General features: G+C 35.6%; 2 protein-coding genes across 5 annotated transcripts; one reads left to right on the top strand and one right to left on the bottom strand.

Moving 5' to 3' along the window:
• The first annotated feature begins 372 nt into the window (after positions 1-372).
• On the top strand, positions 373-7,147 carry LOC142543524 (uncharacterized). Of its 3 annotated transcripts, none has more exons than XM_075650836.1 (15): positions 373-560; positions 957-1,335; positions 2,020-2,097; positions 2,610-2,665; positions 3,115-3,234; positions 3,400-3,470; positions 3,668-3,761; positions 3,894-4,103; positions 4,670-4,921; positions 5,301-5,409; positions 5,577-5,644; positions 6,150-6,219; positions 6,457-6,531; positions 6,636-6,727; positions 7,027-7,147. In XM_075650836.1, the coding sequence occupies exons 2-15, from the start codon at positions 1,024-1,026 to the stop codon at positions 7,100-7,102; spliced, it is 1,683 nt and encodes a 560-aa protein (XP_075506951.1). In that variant the 5' UTR covers positions 373-560; positions 957-1,023; the 3' UTR covers positions 7,103-7,147. The 3 variants fall into 3 exon arrangements, with proteins under 3 accessions (XP_075506951.1, XP_075506953.1, XP_075506952.1); XM_075650837.1 differs by having other exon boundaries at positions 423-560; positions 1,003-1,335; XM_075650838.1 differs by lacking the exons at positions 6,457-6,531; positions 6,636-6,727; positions 7,027-7,147 and having other exon boundaries at positions 5,796-6,220.
• Positions 7,148-9,235: 2,088 nt separating this feature from the next.
• LOC142543523 (uncharacterized) lies at positions 9,236-16,081 on the bottom strand. Of its 2 annotated transcripts, none has more exons than XM_075650835.1 (4): positions 15,382-16,081; positions 12,660-12,895; positions 11,816-12,557; positions 9,236-11,516 (listed from the first exon to the last, which is right to left on the bottom strand). In XM_075650835.1, exons 2-4 carry the CDS (start codon positions 12,891-12,893, stop codon positions 9,448-9,450), a joined length of 3,045 nt encoding a protein of 1,014 aa, XP_075506950.1. In that variant the 5' UTR covers positions 12,894-12,895; positions 15,382-16,081; the 3' UTR covers positions 9,236-9,447. The 2 variants fall into 2 exon arrangements, with proteins under 2 accessions (XP_075506950.1, XP_075506949.1); XM_075650834.1 differs by lacking the exon at positions 15,382-16,081 and adding an exon at positions 13,505-15,360.
• Positions 16,082-16,477: the final 396 nt, after the last annotated feature.

The raw sequence follows: 16,477 nt of genomic DNA, 5'->3' as shown, positions 1-16,477 counted from the left end.
AAATAGGAGCTAGACATGATAACTAGGGTGCAAATGAGTCTAAGTTATGAGCAGCTCGTGAGCAATTTGATCAAAATTCGAATCGAGTTTGAGCAGTTGAAATATTTAATCGAGTATTCGTGTTGAGTGTGAGTTTTACATGTGTCTATTCGAATCTCCCGCGAGCTGCTCGATTATATATGTATATATATACATTTACTTGTATATTTATTTATTATTTATTAATCGAGTTTTTTGTATAATTTAATATATTATTGAATCTAGCTTGAATTTAATGATTAATATTTAATCAAATGGAGATCGAATTCAAATATAATAATTTTTTTTCGAGTGGATCGGACACTAATTACCGACAGATCCAAGGGCAAATTTGTCAAATCACACATAAAAACGACACAATTCCACAAAATAATGGCCAAATCTATAATTCCAAATTCCACCCGTACATTTTCCGCCCCGAGAAAAAATTCCGTCTAATCATTAGTTCTCATCTCTGAAGCTCTTTCCTTTCTGTGGATTTCGTTGCGCTGCTGCCACACAAATCTCAAATTCATTCCCAGGTATGATGATTTTGAATTATTTTTCATGATTTTTATTCATCTACGGGAAATCTTGTTATGTTTGTTGATTTTTGGGGTAGGGTTTTCGAATTTTCTATGATTTTATTGAATGGTTCTGTGAATGATGGTAGAGGTTTCAGAGCTGTTGAATTTTGTTGTAATGTTGATGATCTAGCTTTCATTGGGTGATATCTTCCGAGCATGGCATGTAAGGTCGGATTTTGATTGACTGTTTGATGTTCTTGTGGTGGATCGAAAGAATAGGTGCAGGTTATCTGATAGTTTTGCTGTTATCGGGACTTTTGCTATATTTTTTTATTCTATTTGGTTTTTTGTTTTGATTTTTCTGTGCGAGCCGTTCTGGAAATTGAGGTTTCTGTTTGTTTTTGGCAATAGATATCGTGAAGGGGTTTAATTTAATGTTTGCTGGTGAGCGATGAAGGTGAAGCTTGAGACTTAAACTATGTATCGAGCTGGGGCTGTGACTACTAACAGAGGTGGCATGCCAACGGATAATGTCGATTCTGTGGTGACACTAGATCAAGTTCCACGCTGGAGTGATTCAGAGTATCGATACTCATATGAGAACGAAGATCCTGCTTTTTCTAATTCTTTTTTTCCGGACCCTTTGACATCTGCCTCCGAGGGAGAGAATAGTGGAAATGGGTTGGTATCTAGGTTTCCTGTGGATCACGAAATCAACTCAAAGATATATCTCTGGAGGGGGAACCCTTGGAATCTCGAGGTGGATGCTGTAGTTAATTCAGCCAACGAGGTGAGTGGTTTATTTTTTATGACAGTAACTCTTTAGATCTGTCATTGGGAACTTCATGGTGATGGCTCTTTCAGATGCTGACCCAAAACTTCTGTTTTTCAATGTCTGATCCGTCCATTCTTGTTCGTCTAACTTTGGAAAGATGTTTATTTAATGTTTGCTCCACGTGTATACCACTGGTTTAGTAATTATATCACTGGTCCTGTAGTTATAGGATTGTCTCGTAATCTCATTTTTAGTCCTGTAGAATAACTGGTAGTGAATATGCTACCACTTGCCCTTTACAAAAACATGATTAAATCTGTAACTGGAAAGTATCTTAATATGTAATAACTTTCCTGCTTAACCCATAGGTATCTTGTGTTATTTTGGGTAAAAAGTTGTGCTTCTTCCAGATTTTTTTAAAAAACTGTTTCAAGCAAAACATATAAATTTGTGATCAATCACTGCTTACCATATGGCATCCCTATCAAATCTTAAAAGTTGCGATTTACATTATATTTAGTATATGTGGTACAGACGTACAGTTGTCTTTAGGATTACCTAAGTTGATTCCTTCTTCTCTGTTTAAGTAGGTGTTTGAGACTTGAGATTTTTACACCTATGAAATTGTTTGTTTCTTTCTCAATTCCATTTCAGTTGGGTTTCCTCCCACCAACTACATGTTTTATGAATGTTATACAGAACCTAGATGAAGCACACAGCAGTCCTGGTTTGCATGCTGCTGCTGGACCCGGTCTCGCAGAAGAATGCGCTGGATTAGTAAGATATGCTGAATTATCAATAATTGCGCACTACATTTTGTTTGATTTTGGTATCATAGAGAATTTTCCTCGACTAGATCACTTCTTCAAGCACACGTATGTTCCTGCACTAAACACAGGTGTTGGACGTTAGCATGAAATCAAATCCAAAACTTTTTTGTTTTTTGGTCTAAGTTCTTGACATAGACATGTACAGGGGCCAACCATGTACCCTAATACTAGGAGGCCCAAAAGGTTTTGCATAACTTTGACAACTGTAAATTTTTAGACATTTCTAATCACTAGTAAGGTTATATTTTATGTTCTTGGAGGACAGCCCTTGTTTTCTGTATAGAATTTACTATTACGAATTTTTGTCTGGTGAGAATCATGGCACTTTGGAAATGCCATTGGGGTTTTTTCTTCTGAAATGGGTGCATCTGGTAAAACTCAAGTTTCAGGTGATGCAAAACTTGGAAAATTTTATTATGTACAAATAAATATCCATAGTAATTATCTTTACCTTTGCAGGGAGGCTGCCGAACAGGGATGGCAAAAGTTACTAATGCATATGACCTTCCAGCAAGGTGATTATGTTGGAATATTTTTCTTAAATGCTATACCTTGTGTTAAGATTGTAATTAATCTTTTACAGTTTTCATGGAAAACACTGTATACACCTGCACTTGTACTTTGTGGGGATTGAACCTTCTGAATATGAAAGAAAATATTCCCAAGCATAGTGGTGATTCAAGATTAATTAACGAAGAAATTGGCTGTGCATCTCTATAAAAATATCAATGAGTAATTTTTTAGCAGTAGACATCTCCTTTTATTCTGGTGTACGGCTCACTGTATGCATAATTCAATAGGACGTTGGCCATACTTGAATCATTAGTTTGTTATGTGTATAAACGCGTACGATGGGGGAAGGAGTATTTTTCTATGTAATACTTCTCAGGCGCTCCTTTAGATTCTATCTTTAAAATTAATTGCCAACTTCTCACTCAATAGTGTAGTTGCACGTGATATGCAGGAGGGTGATACATACTGTTGGTCCCAAGTATGCTGTAAAATATCATACAGCTGCGGAAAATGCTTTGAGTCATTGCTACCGCTCGTGTCTTGAACTTCTCATTGATAATGGACTTCAGAGGTATTTCAATCTCCAGACATTACAATTAGTAATTTTGATTCCTTATCTCACACAGTTAACAGGTAGTTCAATCTCAATACATTGCAATTTGTTATTCTTGATTCCTTATCTCATGTAGTCAACTGTAAATTTCCTGGATTAAGTTCTTTTATATTGTTAATATAGCATTGCAATGGGATGTATTTATACGGAGGCCAAAAGTTATCCTCGAGAACCAGCAGCTCATGTGGCTATACGTAAGTATCTTTTCTTTTCTTCCCAATATTTCATCACTTCAATTGAAATCTCTTTTCTAGGTGTGTTTTCTTCCTTGCTATTTTTTGTTATGCTTACATATGTCCAGAGGTTCAATTTATGTTTGTTAGCATGCTTGTGACATGCTGTTTCCTTCTTATATGTCTTGCTATGACTAATTTTTGTTCTCTTTGACTAGGAACTGTGAGACGATTTATTGAGAAACAGAAGGATAAAATCCATGCAGTTGTATTTTGTACTACAACAGCATCCGATACAGAGATCTATAAGAGGTTAATAGATGGAACTCTCACTTTTTCAGCTATAGGGATATGTTATTTTTTTGCTGATGCAAACGTTGTATTTTTAGTTCAAGATTTCTTAATGCTTTGAATTTGGAATCCATTTGTTACTTCATATTGTAGATTGCTTCCGCTTTACTTTCCACGAGATATACATGAGGAGGAAATAGCTATTTCAAAGCTTCCGGCAGATGTTGGAGATGAAAATGGTGAAACGATCATAGATGAACGCAAAATCAGAATCGAACCTTTACCAAAGTTGAGGAAGAGTGGTCCAGGTTCTGCGCAAATCTCAGCTGATCTTCCAGTCAGCGATATTGGGTTGGCTAGAGAGTAAGTAACTTCTTCCGCTCCCTTTATCGTGTCACTAGAGCACAACAAAGCATGCTTGAGTTTTTAAAGCCATTTGTAGTTTGCTTAAAATGTTTTTTTAAAAAAACTATTTCTGGTCCGTGTCTCAGCTTATTCATATTGCTTTGAATTAAATGGAAACTTTCTATTTCCTGCTTTTTTTATTTTAAAGACACCCAGAAGTCTTCGAAGTATAGAGTACCTTAGGTATTTATTATTGTGAGGCTTGTGAGCACATTATCATCATTCTTGTTTTGTAAAATCACTTTTTTTTGTCATTTCCCTGCTTGTTGATATTATCACAGACGTGTTGCAAGGATGCTATCTATCTAGCTTATGATCTTTGCAATAAGTTTCCCGAGATTCCATGATTTTAGGATCATGCGTGACTGCATGTACATTAATTACATTATGTCTATTCCGTATTTGATTTGTATCTTTTATGCATCTTATGGAAAACTTTAACTATTGTATTCCAATTCTTCAGGAGCTAATTTGGCTTTTGCTTTTTGATTCCTGGATTATGCTAAAAGCTATTGTGAAAACAGGGACTCGTCATACTTGGATTCATATTTAGACCCTGCCTTTATGTCCTTAATAAAAGATCCAGATCAGAGACGCAGAGAACAGTGGCAAAAGGCAGCACAGGCACGAAGTGGTTGGAATTTTGCCAAAATGCTTGGGTATGGTGATCTTGGGGGTCCTCCTTTGTCTGCAGCTGAAGAATATTCGCTTCATTCTAGATATCTGGCAAAAGCCAATTCACTTAATCTTTCTGAAATTGCCGAAATGAAAATTGTGTAAGTGATTGTAAACCTGACTTATGAGGTGTTGATATGCATATGTAATGTTTTCTTTGGCCTCCTTATCAGAGGCTGTCATAGAGTTTCTGCATGCGGATTTTGAGTCTCGCATTTTTTCATTGTCTATACAGAGTAAATTATTTTTAAAATTGAGGGAATATGCTAAAGTATATGTATCATGTGCCTCTGTTCAATTTAGATTCTGCCTGTTTTTGGTTGTCAATACATGCACCAGCTTGTGATGGATGCACATTACTTAACTGGACTTGCTTATTATGGGCTGATAGTAAATTTATCGGCTTGGTTACGTGACACAAACTCTGACTTCACTCTATCAACATCATGACTTAATATGCAACTTTCAACTTTATTTCAGTTACCGAGGCGGCGTTGATTGCGACGGCCGTCCAGTGATGGTGGTTGTTGGAGCACATTTTCTACTTAGATGTCTTGATCTAGAGCGGTTCGTGCTGTATGTAGTAAAGGTGAACAAGTATCAACTGTTTTTAGTTAGTTTTGTCATAACTTTGATGTATTATGTGCTCATGAAGTGTAACGTCTCAAAGCCTTGTTCCTATATTTCATTGAATTTATTGGATCTATGCTCATCACTTTTGAAGTTTTATATTGTATGCTGAATTTGCATTTTCAGGAGTTTGAGCCCTTGATACAGAAGCCTTACACCATAGTTTATTTCCACTCCGCGGCTTCCTTGCAGACGTGGGTACTTTCTCAACATCTTTTGTTCTTGCCATAAGTTCATTGTAGCCTATTCCGAGTTATTAATTCTTTAATTTAAAATCTATACGTTACTTTGATTCATTTATGCAATTTGGGAAACAACTCTAATTTGTTTTTTCGAATGGGAAAGGGGTTAATTTAGGCAGGATCTTACCTGCAACCTCTCTCATTTGGAGAAGTGTTTGGTCAGTGGTCACTCAACATAATAGGCAGAACAACTCTAACGTTAATGGAACCATTTCCCCAATTTTGGTGGCCACTAAAAAAGTTCTGTACATATGCTCCATCAAGGTTGGAACCACTGTGCCTAAAATCTTGTTGTTACGACTTTGCTTCAAACTTTTGTATCCCTTGGAAAATACTAACTTCTCTATTGAGGTTGTTAGGAATTTGCAGAAATCTGTGGGTTACTAAACAAGTTTTCATCCAAACCCAATGTTATCGATTCTGGCTTCACTTCATGTTTTTCTGGTTTGAGTTGCAGCCAACCGGATCTTGGATGGCTGAAGAGATTAGAGCAAATACTTGGTCGGAAACACCAGCGTAATCTTCATGTATGTGGGATTAGTCTTCTTTTTGTTTATCTGCCCTTAATTTAAAATTTATATTAGGGGAACAAACATTGTCTCTTGTATCCTATGTAGTTGTCTAGTAACCAAAACACGTAGTGTTTTTGTTATTGTACTGTATAGGAAGATGTGAATTGCACTTTTACCATTACCTATGACAATCCTTTACTTCGTCATGCTGATATGACACACTTGTGAACTAATGTCTGCTTCTATCAACAGGCAATATACATCCTTCATCCAACCTTTGGGCTGAAAGCAGCTATATTTGGTTTGGAGTTAATGGTAGATAACGTGGTAGGCCTGAATCAATCATTTTTCACTCTTTTACTAGTTCACGTCTCATTGCAAATGTAGTGTACTCCTTTTGAAGCTCAGTGAAACTGTAATCGACTCTTTAGGTGTGGAAGAAGGTGGTCTACGTTGATCGTCTTCTGCAGCTATTCAGATACGTTCCACGTGAACAATTAACCATACCAGATTTCGTGTTTCAGTGAGTTTTCATGCCTTTAAGTAGATACCTTCCTTGTCGGGTTTCATTTAAGCAATTTATGTGACGACGAGCGGCCTGGGGCCATATATATGCAAATGGTGTAACTCAAGTCAACTTGGCTCGTAATATATAAAATAAAATAAACATTAAAAATTTACTACTGCTGACATCCGTAGTTCAAAATGTTCGATTAACCCGATCCCCAACTCTTGATTGTAATCTATTTAACACCATTGTTGAGTCCCGTCTGATGAAAAACACGACTCCTACCAAGTTTTTACGTGTAAAATCTGATGCAGGCATGATTTGGAAGTAAATGGAGGAAAGGGAGTCATTGTGGATCCAAGAACCAACTATGTTTATCAACGGCCATAGATGCATGTTACATTATATCAGTGACACATAAATTCAGCTCGGGGAAGACAAGAAAAAAGTCTGCAAGATTGTGTTTTTTCCTTATTTCATTTGTACTTCAGGTTTGTATCATGTTTCAGCATTTTCTGTATCTATTTTAGGTATGATTTTTTGTATATCGAATAATCTTTGTGCTGTCATTATGTAACATCCCTTGTTCATCTAATTTTGTTTAAAATATTATTTCACGGTTTTGGGCAACGAGGCACCATGCATTTTATTTTCTAAATATTTTTCCCATTAATTGTCAGTTTCATAATAATTTACTTAAAAAAATATAAAGAGGGATTCAATTTATATAGTTAAAAATTAATATTATTGCGATAAATTTTATTGGGTGTGAGTTACAATAATGTAATTTTATGTTTGATATATTAAAAAAGAACACTGTTTTCTTTTTAAAAAAATTGTATCCAATAATTGGTATTTAAATTTTTTTCAGATAATTTTGATTCGATTTAATTATGTGTGGTGATATAGGATCTTTCTATACAATTAATTAAACTGGATGATGTAAACTAATCAGTTTAAACCGTGATTGACACTAAATTAAATGAGTCTAAATTAATTAAACGAGTAGTCTCTTGTGAAACGGTCTTAAGAATCTTTATCGGTGACATTCACAATAAAAAGTAATATTTTTAGCATAAAAATTATTATTTTCATTGGTAACCCAAATAAGATATCCGTCTCACAAAATACGACCCGTGAAACCGTCGCACACAAGTTTTTTTCAAACTAAATTTATATTTATAGTTTTCTTACTTTAATTATATTAATGCAAATATTAATGAGAAAAACTAAAATAAGAGGAAAAACTTTTACTACTAATAGCTGAAAAAATATGGTTTAAGTTTCAAAAATCGTTTTCTAAAAACCAAAAAATATATATGACAGACATCGCATATGCCCGATAACTTGTGTTTTATAAAGCATCGAATCATTTGAAAAGTTGTATTACGCGAGCTAATTCAAAGATTTTTCTCACCAGAACAAGTTTTTTGTATTTGCTATTATTGTTTTTTATTTGATATTATTTTTTGGTATGAAGAACCTCAGGAATCTTTCCCAGGTTGGCGATCATGCTTGCTGGTAGAAGTGTTCAACTTGACAAAAATTTGTGTGAGACGGTTTCACATGTCGTATTTTGTGAGACGGATCTTTTATTTGAGTCATCCATGAAAAAGTATTACTTTTTATGCTAAGAGTATTAATTTTTGTTGTGAATATCGATAAGGTTGACCCGTCTCACAGATAAAGATTCGTGAAACCGTTTCACAAGAGACCTACTCGTTCAACTTTGGTTAAAAAAGAAAATCAATCTACCAAAAATTTCGATTTTCCATTTCGGTTTTTTGTATATACCAAAAATATGGTTTTTATGATTCGGTTTTTGGTTTTTTTGGGAAAAAAATTGAAATAGCCGAAAAATTAATTTTTTACAATCAAACATGTCATAAGGTCTATCTATACTAAATAAACAAATATTAGAGATTTGAAATTGCCCACATTTTCATTCTCTTTTTATCTTCATTTGTCTTTTCTACTTTTTTCGATCAGGATTGAACCAAATGTGTTGATTGCTAAAAAAAAAAGAAAATTTTACTCTGTTTGAATTATTTTATTTTATTTTTCTTGATTCTTCTAAAAAAATTAAAATTTTATTTTTTGTAAAGGTTTGAAGGATTTTTTAAGCTTTAGAAGCATTTCCATATTAATAGTACTAGGGGTCAAACCTGACGTTTTGCATTTGTGTTGACTCGATTTATATCGGTAGTAAAAAATAACACTTTTGATATGAAAATAATATTTTTTCATTAGTAAAGTCGGAGATAGGAGATCTGTCACACAAAATTTACCCGTGAGATAGTCTCATGGAAGTTTTGTGAATTTTTATGATACAATATCTTAGTTATTTATGTTAAATTTAGCTTTAAAATTCAAAGTAAATCACCTGCCTTTAATTTTTTGTAGGTGGCTTCTACTATTTCTGACTTTCCATTAAAACACGAAGAATGAAAATATTGAAATTGATTCTAAAACAATTAGATTTGTTATTCAATTTATTTGTGTTCTAAAAACTCGCGAAAAAGGCTTGAAGAGAAAGGTTTCAATTTGGGCAAAAGCGTGAAAAATCATCTTGAAAAAGAACAAGTAGTCAGCAATCAAGAAAATGATCAACGGTGACATTTACAGGACAAACAACAACCTTAATCTTGAAATTATCGAAAACATGCCCAGAGTGGCCCCACTCCCCACCCCTGAGGATGTCTCCATAATCAAGAAACCAGGGTCTCTTCTCATTATTATGTTGATGCAATAGTAGGGGTATTGCCTGCCGGAAATCTCTGTCTACGGGGGCGTCTAGTAGTCTTTCCCCACCCGGCTAGGCTTCTATCCTCCAAACCAAATTTAATGTCATCCGGTTGGGGCATCAATGGAGCACAAACCGTGCTTGGAACGGTGGTAGTGACAGTTTCAACCACGACTCGTCGCCTACCTCGAGCACCACCACTGTTTCTGGTCCCATTTCTTCGTGCCAATCCTGAATTCCACTGATGGCCCGTGGCTTTCATTATCCCTCCAAAAGTTTGAAGATCCTCAGTTATTGCGTGCCTTGACAATGATGTTAGACCAGGAAGTATGTCCCGCTGGAAATCCTTTCGCTGCCTTCCTCGCCTCGAATGACCCCTTCGTGATCTAGTTGCTAACATGTTGGTGGTTCCCTCGTTTTCCTCTATACACACTTTGGGTATGAAGGGCTTAGGCATGAAGGCTTCTTTTTTAGTTTCCATTAGCTGCAACACCATTGCTTCAAAATCATCTGTCTCCTTGGAAAACTCTTGCTGGGGGAAGGCATCTCCAGCTCGTGATTCTTTACCAGATAAATGTTCGAGTTCAACTGAACATAATGACATGGCATTTACAAACCAGAGGAGCGACTCAGCCAAGGAATCTTCAGATATATCGACACGAGGACAAGATGATGATATGGCAAGCATTGCATCTGCTGCATTTTGAAGAACTTCATCGTGAATGGGCTCAGCATTATTTTCTGATACAGGAAATGATACATCTTCTGGCACGTTTTTTTTGGCTTCTGCGTCATCATCCTCACTCTCAAGGAGAACGGGAGCTTCTAAATCTATCTCCAGAGTTACCTTGACACTGTTATTCTTGGTTTCAAAGGAGGGCACAGGAGGATCTTCACAATCACCAACACAGGAGTTCAAATCGATGAAGCATGTGTTTTTCGTTGGCTTTTCCACAGTCAGTTCCTCATCAGCTATCTGCTCATCTGGCTCACACTCTATATTAATATCAATTATTCTGTTCACCCTTTTGGCGCTGACAATGTTCTTCTCAGCAGTATAATTGACAATAGTAGATGAGGAAACAAGAAATGTTGGCTCCTCTTTTGGATCAATAGTTGGAAAAATGGGAAACCCGAGAATTTTCTGAACATTTCGAGTCTCGGCATTCAAGTTCTTCTCGATAACTCGACAATTATTTGGAGCCAACATATCTGTTGTTGTGATTGGTTGATTGAGATCTCCAACTGTCTCACGGCTATGACACAATTTATTAGAAAGATCCGGAACATAATTCGAGCATCTTTTATTGTCATTAGCTGGCTTAGGTCGAAGCCAAGGCAATGCTGGCAGATGATATTCCGGTTTAATCTTTCCGTGAGCCATATTGAGATCTTCCAGTATCACTAGCTCATTTGGTGAGGTTGAACCCACCTCATTCAAGTTAATATCTAGTGCAGGCTTTGAATCTTCATGACACGATTTGCGTTTTGCAAAAATTCCAAATCCATGATTAGTCGACGGGTCAGATACTATTTTATCATCCTTATTATATTTGAGATAATCAAACCCAGCCGACGACAAGAGAGCTTGTGTTTCTTTGAATCCTGAGGCAGACCCATGGTAAAATCCATTTATAACTTTTCCTTCACTTTCTAAACCTGGATTCAATCTAGAACTCGCATCAACTCGCCACTTTCCTCCAAATAAAGGCGCATCTCGAGTCTGAGAAAAGGGCTGAAAACTTCTATCCACTGCCGCAGTTGAATTGAAAGGGGGTTCAAATGTTGTCGACTTTTGAGTAAAGTCATTTTTTGACTTCGCCAAAGATGAGGCGGAATGTGTCCGTGAACCGGTAAAAGAAGGGGAACTAAAGAATGTGTGAGAAAGATCACGACTTTTTTCTAAAAACTCTGCACCATGGAGAGGATTGTCTCTCCAAAGGTCTTGTCTACTACAAACAGACGGATATAATCCAGAAGGATGATTAACCTGGTTAAGCCTAGGAAACTTATCTTGTCGCAGTGCTTGACTCATAGAATTGAGGTTGCTTTTATCGTATCCTGAAAGATTAAAAAGGCAGTATCTTAATTAATATTAGCATAATTAATATGGCAATAGCTGCATGAAAAATCACGGACAAAGAAGGTTAATGTGACGGAGTTGTTTCATATGATTGATACACTAATTTCAAACGTTACTCACAATTTACTCGGTTAGTCCTGTAGGGAAGTAGCAAGTAAATAAACTTCTCCGATCAGCTTAAATAGATTCACACAATAATGGAGTTTAACTTACATAATTGACAAGGACAATGATTAATCATTTTGAAAAATAAAAATAAACTTTATCGAACATTTACCTGCTTCATAGAAGGAGGAGAACCGGTCCCTCTCATTAACTTTATTTCCAATAGGCGAGTTTAACAAAAATCCATCATGGATTGCTCCTAGATGTCCGGCATTTGATTTAGCAGACTGATTCATCCGTTTAGTGTCTCCATTAGTGGAATGACGACCGTGGAAATCAAAATGTGATGGAGTCACTAATTCTTCATACTGAAAGGGTTCATTTAAGTCAGCGAATCCAATCGAGCCCCTAAAACGACAATCGGAAGCCGATGCATTTATTGGAACCTTTACACCAGCTTGATTGTCAAGGATTAACTTCACGCTACTTTTAGGCGAAGTTGAATTGTCCTCGAAGTTTCCCCCTTCTTCAGTATCTGCATACTCTTCAGCCGGACGATGAAGATCAAAGAGCTTCTTCCTCACCTTCAAAGGTCTTGGATCCAAACCTTCACGATCCTTTGAAGAAGACCCGTTCTTGAGTGGAAACAGACTGGGCTGAGTGTCATTACCAATAGTACTACTCATAGGAGAATTAGCAACTTCGACCCCCAAAATAGTTGTTCTACCATTAGTAGAATTTGTCATAGGAAAGCCTCCCACATGCCATTTTCGAGCATCTTCTGATGGCTTTTGAGACCCTAGAAGACTTGAAGACGATGATGGCTCTATTGAAGCTCGTTGATACAATTCTTTCCTTTTCACTTCTTCCATCATGTCTCTTTGAATTCTATATAATCGGTGGAGTTCATGTACCTGGATGCCAAATAAAAGCCAATTTAGAAAGGATAAAATGTGCCCAATTCACTCAAAGAATTAAAGATAAAGGGATATAACATATAACCGTAATCATGTTACCTGATTTCTAAAAACTGTCTCGTGTTCAAGCATTTTTTGCTTCATCGCATCCTTTTCATACCCTGAATGGTCATCTATTGTTGTCCTCGGAATGAATCCATTGAAATACTGCCCATTTGTTGGTGTATTGTCTCCGTAAAATAAAGGCCAACTACTACTGCTAGAATCCTCATTAAGGTCTCTCATGGAGTAATATCCTGGCAAGAAGCTTTTGCACTGTACTTTTGTTCCCATTCCTGCAATAAAACATTATTTTCATTTCCACCTTGTATATGAAACCAGAAATAATGGCCATTCATGTTCTAATTCATTGTCATTATCAACTGCTTAAAATGTAATTCACATATGAAACCAGAAATGTCATACAATTATTCTACACAAGTAAAGCGGGATTGAAGCACTTGATGTAATAAGAACAAGACTACGTCGCCAGTGAAGATAAACAGAGCAAAATTTAAAATGGAGTGGAAAGGCAACTGGCTATCCAGCTATGAACTTTCAAAACTTAATGAAATGACCGAGAATGATCAACATTCTTCAATTAATTAACTTCAATAAAAGCGGCTTTGCATGGTACAGTATCACAAACATGAAGCCAAGGATGTTAACCAAGAAAGAGAGTCTGTTTTCCCAATTAAGAGTTTTTTATTAAATGCATGAAGAAAAATTTCTTTACTTGAAGGCGACACCTCAAATATGACATTAACCAGAAAATCAAATACTCAGTAATCTATTTTCCCATAAATTGAATCCCACCATACAAAAGGAGGAACTCTTTTCAGTCTCAATTGGTTGACAATATATATAATCAAAACAAACACAAGCTTCCTATTTGGGCTGGTGACCTGCACCGAGATGGTGTTCAATCATCAACGGCTCATCAAGTTTTTGTGAAATTGTGAGAAAAAACAAGCAAGCTGGGGAAAAAAATAAAACAAATAGAAAATTATGTGGAGGGGAAGCCACTGAGCTTATATGTTGTAAACACAAATTGAGACAATCATGTGCTGTTTTTCAATTCGCAAAATCAAGTGAACAATGCGTACAATATCAACAGACATTCGATATTTGCATCGTCGTTGCCGTGATTATTAGTTCAGACGTGATAAAGGTCAATCAATGCAACTTAAGCCACATTGTATCAGGAATTTATAGTGTGGAGAGTACAAATTCAGAATTTTTGTTCCTGAAATTCAGTAAAGTTTGCATTGAATTAGTTGATCATCATACATGCAATATAAACAGATTGTGAAATAGTACAGGACAAGCATAGAAGTATTACATTAAATATCACACATAATTCAAACTCCAACTCAATCTATCAGGTTTTTTTTTTTTTTGAGAGAGATGGTATGTCTGTGTCATGCAAGCATGAACCTTTGAGCATAGATGGCTACTTGATTTAGGGAGATAAATATAAATCAAATGCAAGGGGCATCATGAATTTTAGGGAATCGAGACCATGCTATGAGTTCTCCCAAGAATACAAAAAGAATTTTACTTTCCTCGCTATTTGATCACTGACTCGTATATGGATGAAATAATGAAGATGCTAAAACTTTTTCTAGATTTAACAATAAATACAAGAATCTTTGCATATATAAGCACAGGGGTGCAATGCTGGGACAAGGTAGACAAATGGGAAGCACCTAGCACATACAAACTCAATTTTTCATTGGTTCAAGTAGCCTAGAAGAAATAACGGAATCTAAATGTGATCCTCTCAATTTAATGGATAGATAAGCATAAACAGGCAAAGTAAGTTGTTTGTAAGCAAATGCCAATCATATGAACATATGTCCAGGATGCGTAAAATGATGTCTAGGGTTCATGAGAATCATATTACAAAATATAAATGACTGCATAAATCGACGTTACATTTATGAGATACTGGCTATAAAAATCCATGGACATTGGGTCACATCAATCAATGGTTCTATGAGGCGAAGAAATACCTTTTAAAGAAAATCTCAAATGAAAAATTTGTGATTCTCCCAGGACAAATGTAGTGCGATATCTCACTGTTGGAGAATCCCAATCAAAAAATTGATATTTCGCAAATGTGACCAATCAAATATTGCCCAACAACTAAATAACAGTGTAGCAAGCCTTAGAATTACAAATGTGTATGAGGTCATTCTCCCACTAGGAGAACAGAATTATGCAGCGCAAAAATCATACACGTGCTTAGCAATGCACGTCACGATGTAGCCTTCTTTGATGAAGTAAATTCAATTTGTACTTGGAGAAACCATGAAAATTGGAGCAATATACGTAACACAGCTGCATTTATGTCTTCACACACTTCACCAGAAATCAGAATAACCAACTAAGATTAATAAAGGGAAAATATTTGGAAGCCAAAATTGCACTGTCTATATTAACACATACAAACCAGATCCTAAACAAATAATCACACGTCAATACCAAGTACCACAAGAAGTATTCAACTCAACTTCGATGAACACCTCAGATACTTGAGAATCAATCCCTTGAAGTAAGTAACTCCACAAAATCCAATCATTCTCGTCAATGAAACCAATAATACACGAGCTCAAATGCATATTTTGAAAACAAACACGAGTCAACTAACCATGATTTAATCATAATAAATCATAACTCAGAATGAAATAAATATTCACTTCCTTTAAGCCATAGTCAGAACCAAGTAAATCTCTGCCAAAAAACAGAAATTAAATCAAAAAAAGCGATAAATAATTACCTCAGACCCACATCCTGTACCTCCTCTCCTCAAGAACCCTTCATAAGAATCGAATCATCCAACAGTGTTTCCCATAATATAAGAACTCAAGATCATGCCCAATTCAGAGGCTTTTCCACTATATACACAACTCTAAAGAAGGCCAAACAGAAATAGGAAGAAAAAATATAGAAACGCATGGAACAAAAGTATACTGATATCTGTCAAATGAAACATTGAAGTGACTGGTTCGGTAACTCCATTGAGGAACCCCAGATCCTCATCAAACTTAACAAAAATATTTTAGATTTCGATCTGCTGGGCCACTGTCTCTCCCCTCTCTATTGAGGGGAACACAGAAAACAAGAAACTTTAGAGAGAGGAGAGAGAGACAGAAAAAATACATACAAAAAGGATTCTTGCAACTGTATGTATTTACTACTATACAATCAAAATCCCAATATTATATATTTTTTTATTATTCTAAAAAGAGAACTGGGGAGATCCCAGATAAGAAATATTCACACTAACAAACGACCTTCTGTTACATGAAATTTGTCAACATCCGTCTCTTTACATTCTCCGTGATTTCCCCCCACTCTTTTCTCAGACATAAAAGCTATGCAAGATTTCTTAATTGGTTTCAGTTAAATCAATTTCTGGGTTTTTGGGAAATGAAAAGAAGATGGGAAATTTTATTCTGTCCACCTTTCTAGCTTTTGGGTAAAGATTTAATTAATGAAAATTTAATATCATATGTAAAAAAACTGCCCACCTGTATGAATCTCTTTTATACCTAATAATATATTGTCTCCACTATTTGAGATAAATGATATACATGAATATATATTTTTGTCGGTCAGTATCATTTTTGGCAAAAATTTATGTGAAGCGGTCTCATAAGTCGTATTTTGTGAAACGGATATCTTATTTGGGTCATCCATGAAAAAGTATTACATTTTATTACTTTTATTGTGAATATCAGTATGATTGACCCGTCTCACAGATAAATATTCGTGAAACCGTCTTACAAGAGACATACTCATCATTTTTTACAAACGATTAGAATTATAAATAATTATGTTATTCATACATATTGACTTATTATATGTATATC

The sequence above is a fragment of the Primulina tabacum genome, chromosome 4 (assembly GCF_025594145.1).
Source record: "Primulina tabacum isolate GXHZ01 chromosome 4, ASM2559414v2, whole genome shotgun sequence".
Taxonomy (NCBI): Eukaryota; Viridiplantae; Streptophyta; class Magnoliopsida; order Lamiales; family Gesneriaceae; genus Primulina; species Primulina tabacum.
This window is presented reverse-complemented; position numbering and strand designations above follow the sequence as displayed.